Raw genomic sequence first — 7,077 nt, forward strand, 5'->3', positions numbered from 1 at the left:
AACCATGTACTTTGTGAAGAGCCAGATAAGGCCAAGGTTTCTGACTGTGACTTCATAAGTGCATAGTGCCAAATTGTTTATATCATTCAAAATATAGTTAAATTGACTGATAGATAAAGGACCAACCCAAGTTGCAAACACAGGATCAAACACTTGACGTTCTGTTCAGGGAATCATATAAAGGCAGTGATCAAACATTCAAAAAATTATATTATAGTTATGTTTAAACTTAATATTTATTCGGATAAATTAAAATAATGTTGAGATTAATCTATAAGATGGTAATTTACTGAGGATCTTCTGGAGACTATCTCATTTGAGTAGGGATCAGGAAGTGATGTGTAAAACAATGAAAAAAAAGTAAGATGAAATAACAATTGTATTCTTATATTTACATTTACATTGTCATTTTTATTCTTAAAACTAAGTGTAAAAAAAATATTTCCCTCTCCATTAATAGAATATATTCATACTCATCTCATTTGAGGTTTGGATGCATGGATAAGGAAAAAGGAGAAAGTTTCCCGCTCGCAATATGTGTGGATAGGTGTGGGAGCATCAACATGAATTTGTGTGGATATTCTCATTTCTGTTCAAATTTTCTCCCTCCCTCCAATGAAAAAATATCAACTAATTAATAAGAAAAATTCTAAAAACACAAAATAATTTTTATATTATTTAAAGAAATTTAATTGATTAAATACATAATAATATAATCATTTTGGAATACAAAATCCTTATTCGCTGAAAAATATCATGTTTTGTTAGTTTCTTATTCTTCCTAATATTACATAAAAAATCATATAAACATATAGATATATAACATGTTGTAAATTTATTTTTGCACCTTAGATTTTATACTATTTTATTGAATTAATTATGCTGTAATGTAGATATTGGTCTTGTTTCTCTTAATATCCAATTCTTTTGTTTTTTCATAAAGATTCTTATTTGGTTCCTATTCCAGTATAATATCTTATTTGTAAATGGGCAAACATTCCTTTTGTTTCGTCAATATATTGTTTGCTTAAGAAAAATTAAAAGCAATAAACTAGATTTTTTAAATCTTAATAAGTTTGATATGATTTCATTTAGAGAGTAATCAAGATTTTTAGCTAGGGATTATCTTGTTTTATTAAACACAAGTTCTATTTATTACATTTTAATTATTCTTAGCTGTTTTTATGAATTTGTGAGGAACCATAAGGGCGCAAAGACCTGAAATTGAGAGAAAATTCTTACCATGGTAAGGATGGAAGAGAGGGATGAGAAGGAAAATGAGGGGCGGGGCATAATAATCTGTTTGGAAGTCACAAATTTAAAATCGAAATACATAATTTTAATTTCAGTTCTTATGAAAATAAAATTTATTATTGTCTTGGATCATTTGAAATGTTCAAAATGGTATATAATATTTTATTTCTAAATTCAGTTCTAATTATATTAATGAAGAGATAATTCCATTAAAAATAAGGGATAACAAGAGAGCTTAGTTTTGAAGTTTTATAATTCTTATTTCTTAATATACGGATTAAGAATAAGAATAGTAAAGTGCTTGTAACAATTGATTTTCAAATATATGAAACCGTTTCATAAAAAATATAATTTTAATGAAATTAAGTTGATTACAAATATAAGCTTTAAATCTGGGTCATGTAAATGAAAAGTCGTTGGAAGAAGTTTATTTTCCTGATGATTAAAAAAACGTGTTTCAGGATAAAAATGAGTTGATATTATGAAATGAGAAAAAGGTGATGAATATCCGTACGCAGTCAATAACCTTTTTTACGGACCACTTCGATAGACGGGTTTCTTTTTGAAGAGGTAAACTCTCAGATCCAATCTTAAATGTAGAAACATATATGTCTACTTTTGGTCGTATAAAAAGACTTGTTATGTAGCCATTAAAAGTAGAATGTCTGACGTGTGATTGGCCCAACGTTATAGTATTTTGTTTGCATGTATGTATTTTTGCTTAATTAAGGGATGTTTTCTACATAGTAATTTTCACATGAATTTGTTGATAAAATGTAATAATTATATATAAATCTTTATAAGGATAGTATATAAATATTATCTTCATAATTTTATAGCACACCATAGTTTTATTAGGCCGTAAAAACATCAAATTATTGTTGCCTTATTGATGGAATATCAAAATGCACATGTCTCCAACTTAACTACATATCGCTAATGTTGTTATCAAAGTTGTTATTGTAAGATTGTTTCAGATGGCACTGGACAAAGATGCTTACATTAGTTCCTTGCGAGAATGGAGAAATGGGGCTTGGAGTTGGAATCTAAAATGGCGTAGGAGATTGTTCCTTAGGAATAAGGAGAAGTCAAAGACCTTCTCAAAGTGCTAGAAGAAGCAAGAATTATACAAGACCTTGAAGATGGGTGGGTTTGGTCTCATGACGCTAGTGATTTCTACTTGGTTCATAATGCTTATCATGTTCTTCAAAGTGTGGATAGTAATAGTGAAGTTGATTACTTTAAAAGATTGTGGGCTTGTAATGTTCCACCAAAGACGAGGTGCTTAGTGTGGAGAATATCTTTAGATGGTGTGCCAACAAGATTGAATTTTGCTAGACGTGGAGTCGTATGTGATCAAGATTCAACAAGGCGTGTGTTTTGTGATGTCATGGACGAATCCATAAACCATTTGTTCTTCACCTGTGATCAATCTTATGGTGTTTGGCAAAAACTTTACTCTTGGTTTGATCTTGTTTCTACTATCTCCAATGATGTTAAGAGCACTTTCTTTTCTCATATGAATATGCTCTAGATGGAGAAAAGGATCATACAACAATGGATGTCCTTATGGTTCATTACTATTTGGTCCTTAAGGTTGATGAGTAACAAAGTTATTTTTTAGAATTCTACCTTCAATTTAGATGAGGTAATGAATTTAATCTCTCTTCACTCTTGGAACCTTCTCAATGCTCATTTTCCTAGTTTTTGTTTCTCTTTTGTAGAGTGGGTTGGCTACCCTTATGGTTATCTTCTTGGTTGTAACATTTAATTGTCTCTGTGGATAAGAGTATCACTTGTTCTCCTAATCGTTTTTTATTTTTATTATTAAATTTCTTTGGCTGGTAAAAAAACATGATTAGTCATTCAATTATTACAATAATTAAACTATAGATGGAAAGTAATAATAATATTTATATTTATAAATTTATTATATACATATTTTAATTAATATGATGTTTAATTAAAATTTTACCGGTTAAATCATTATACTATTTTATATAAGAACTTTGAAGGATACCATGGCCTTTTTAGAAAAATATGATCATCCCTCAATGTTTATAAATTAAAATACTTTGCACAATGTTTATTTAATCATAGTTTTTCACGAATTGTTGGCTTATTAATCATAGTTGTAAATAATATACCCAACATTGGATTACTTTTCTTGTTACCCCTTTTAATTTTTTTCATTTTATTTTATTGTTAGAGAAAAATATATATGCATTGATAGTAATTTTTTACACTATTATTATATCATCTACTATTTATTTTTAATCAATATTCATTCTTAATTAAAAGTAATAGAAATAAATGATAGATGTAATTAATTATGTATAAATATTTATAGGATATATATATATATATTTACACCTTATTCATATATGTAAAAATATGTTCAGCCATCTGACCTGCTATACTAAAGTCAGTTTTCTGGGAAAGCAAAAATATTTAATTAAAGGGAATATAAAGAATACACAACCCATAAACAAAAGAGGCGTGGAATTTCTTACAAAGAATGTGTGTCAAAACAAGACTTTAAAGTGTAACAAAATGTTGATATAATAGTATAACGTCTTACTAGACATCAGAAAGATTAACATGTTAAGACTTCGATTCTAGGAATAATGTTGTTGGGAAAAACAATTATGCAAAAAAAAAAACTAATTTCTTATCCCAAAACCAAAATATATTATTGGTAGTAGAAAAAAAAGACTAAGACGAAAATGAGAGGGGGAACATTAAGTTGACTTTAAAATAGAAGTCAGACCCAACAACTTACTTTTATAGGTCAACAAGTATACCTACAAACATAAAGTGCTGATCTTTAAAAAACAACCTTGTCCGTTGAACAATCAAAGTGACCAAATTACAGAGTGCCACAACAAGAACCCCCACCTTCTGCTTCTTCAGCAGAAAGACTGTTCATCAAGTATAATTCGCACCATGTAAAATGGGAAAATGAAGCCAAGCAAAATGCATTTGCCATATGCCATACGAAAGAAACGTTACAACAAAAGACACAAGTTAATGGAATCCTCTGATCAAATTTGGTTTTGCAAAATTCCCATCTTAACAAATAGTTGACATGAAAAAGCTATAATTTTTGAACGTATTGTCGTTTTCTCAAGGATTTCAAAATCAAGCCACGAGAGTCTAGTAAGGCATAGTCACCAGGCAATAGCTAATAATTATCCATCTCAGTCCAAATAAAATTTAATTTCCACAAAAAGAACCAATAGCTAATAATTAACATTTTTAGTCAATTTGTATGTCAAATATTCTTAATCTTGGGCTAAAAAGGTTTAAAAAGGAATGAAAAACATGGGTAAATCTAAAAACTTCGTATTAATTTCACCAGTATTTACAATGGCAACAGATATTTTTTTATCTTTGCTAATAAGACACTGGATATGATTCTTGACAATCAAATTAAAAACAGAAAAGAGAAAATCTGAAGCCCCCCATAAACAGAAAAGAGCCAACCCCACCTTCTTCAATCATCCATAGTCCATACAATCACTTAAAGCCCCCTCTATTTCTTCTTCTTCTTCTTTTTCTACCTCCTTAATTTCTTAAATAAAGTTTCAACATTTATCAACTTAACTTATTACATAAGCTTAACCCACGCCTAGGGCGCACCTTAACAGTTAGAGGATTAGCCATTTCACAAGAGAGCCTAAGCACTTCTGTTAGATCAACACCATTCTTATCAGCATCATTCGGTAGAAATTCAAACTCTTGCAAGAGCCTAGCCACCCAAAAGTTCACAGTAGCCAAACCCAAACTCTTCCCAGGGCAAGTTCTCCTTCCAGACCCAAACGGAGCCAACCTCAGATCCGATCCCAGAATAGAAAACTCAGGTTCTCCCTCACCAGCCACGAACCTCTCAGGTATAAATTCAAATGGGTCCCTCCACACATTTGGGTCCCTTGATATGGCCCACATATTAACCATAGCTGTGGTCCCTGCAGGAACATGATACCCATCAATTGTCGTATCTGTTATGGCCAAGCGGGCCCAGGAGAGGAGTGGGCCTGGTGGGTGAAGCCTCAGCACCTCCTTCACCACCGCCGGAAGATATATCAACGCCGTCATGTCCTCTTCTGTCAAAGCGCGTGAACCACCACGCACCACCGTGTCTAGCTCATCTTGAACCTTGTGCTGCACATCTGGGTGTAGAACCATTCTTGCTAATATCCACTCTATTAAAACGGCTACAGTGTCGGTCCCTCTGAATATCATTTCCTAAACAAAGATATAAAAAGAAAAACATTAGTCACATTTCACTTCACATCAACATTCTTAATTTTACTATTTTTTTAATGAAAAGATGAAGGAAGAAACATATCAACAATTATTCTTCAATTTAATATTAGCATACTTGGACCAATGAATATTTGTAGTAAAATGGGTGTAACACTATTTTACGTGTAGTAAAATTGGAACTTTTGTATCTTACCCAAAGTACAGCAATCATGTCAGGATCAGACAGTTTATCTGGACCATGGAGAGAGAGCAATACATGAACGAAATCTCGGTTAGATTGTGCTGTGTGGGCTCTATGGTCAGCGATGATTGAACCGACATAACGGTTTACCTCTGGAACAAGTTTGGAGCAAGTGAACCGAATTTTTTGTAAGTCAAAGTCTTTAAGCCAAGGAAGGTGGTCACCCCAATTAAGGGTACCCAAAAGGTCATACCCTTGTTCCACTAACCCACTTAACTCCTCTTCCATGCCACTGTTATCCTCGTACCTTTGTCCAAACACCGACCACATCATGTTACTCAACGAAGCTCTCTTAAGAACTTGTCTAATAGAACCGCCATCGTTATGGCGGTTTCTAAAGAATTCTATCATCTGGGTTGCGATTTCATTTCTCTGAGTCTCAGAGGCTTTGATTTGCTTAGGACAAAAAAGATGAGTGGCTGCGATTCTCCTTAAAGTTCTCCAATAAACACCGTAGGGAGCGAAACCGATTGCACGATTGAACATGAGGCTATAAGCTGATTCTTTAACAGGTCGGTCAGCGAAAACAGAACTGTTGAGAATCTCTTTAGCAACATCAGGGTGGCACGTGACTATAGCACGTGTGTTACCTAGACTAAACGCCATGAGCCTCGTTGCGTTGCATGCTTTAGCAGCAGCAGCTAAACGGTGATGTGCAAGAGAAGTCATGAGGTTCATGCTTCCAATTAAAGGGTACCCTTTGGGACCAGGAATAATCATGGCGTTTATATGGTGTGGAGTTGAGGATGGTGATGATTGTGTTGTTTTTCTCCATGTGGAGTAGTACTTTCCCCAAGCAGGACCACCAGGGTGAGACCAGTGAAACAGGGTCATGGTTAACCAGAGTGTGGCCATGATCAGAAGCAACCATGCAATGTTTTCTTGTGTGCATTTGGAGGCTATGGCTAGCACCCAGAGGTTATCAACGTTGGTTGTCATGGTATGAAAAGTGAATACTAAGAAGTGTTTTCTTATTAGTCAGAAGAATAATAAGAAGAAAAGTGGGTTTGAGAGAGACTATTGTGTTGATTTGTGTTTTTTCAAGTGTTTGAAGTGAGTAAGGTGGAGGTTGGTTGAGGAATATATAGGGCAAGGGAGAGAGAAATTAGTATATGGCTATCATTTGAATCTTATTTTTCACCATGGATTTAAATAAATTATCATAAATAATTAAAGTTTGGTTATGATTATTATTTTTGAACCATGTCATAATTTTAAGGATAGATGTAAAATCGTCATAGTTATATGATTATTTTGTAAAAAAAGTATAAAGTAAATACTTGATAGATATAAAAAAATAAATAAATATTTAT

At 32.6% G+C, this 7,077-nt stretch overlaps 1 protein-coding gene across 1 annotated transcript; it reads right to left on the reverse strand.

Moving 5' to 3' along the window:
* Positions 4,571 to 6,845, reverse strand: LOC109357543 (cytochrome P450 78A3-like). The gene is made up of 2 exons (XM_019601552.1): positions 5,717 to 6,845; positions 4,571 to 5,502 (listed from the first exon to the last, which is right to left on the reverse strand). The coding sequence occupies exons 1-2, from the start codon at positions 6,701 to 6,703 to the stop codon at positions 4,852 to 4,854; spliced, it is 1,638 nt and encodes a 545-aa protein (XP_019457097.1). The 5' UTR covers positions 6,704 to 6,845; the 3' UTR covers positions 4,571 to 4,851.

Source organism: Lupinus angustifolius, chromosome LG09 (assembly GCF_001865875.1).
Source record: "Lupinus angustifolius cultivar Tanjil chromosome LG09, LupAngTanjil_v1.0, whole genome shotgun sequence".
Lineage (NCBI taxonomy): Eukaryota > Viridiplantae > Streptophyta > Magnoliopsida > Fabales > Fabaceae > Lupinus > Lupinus angustifolius.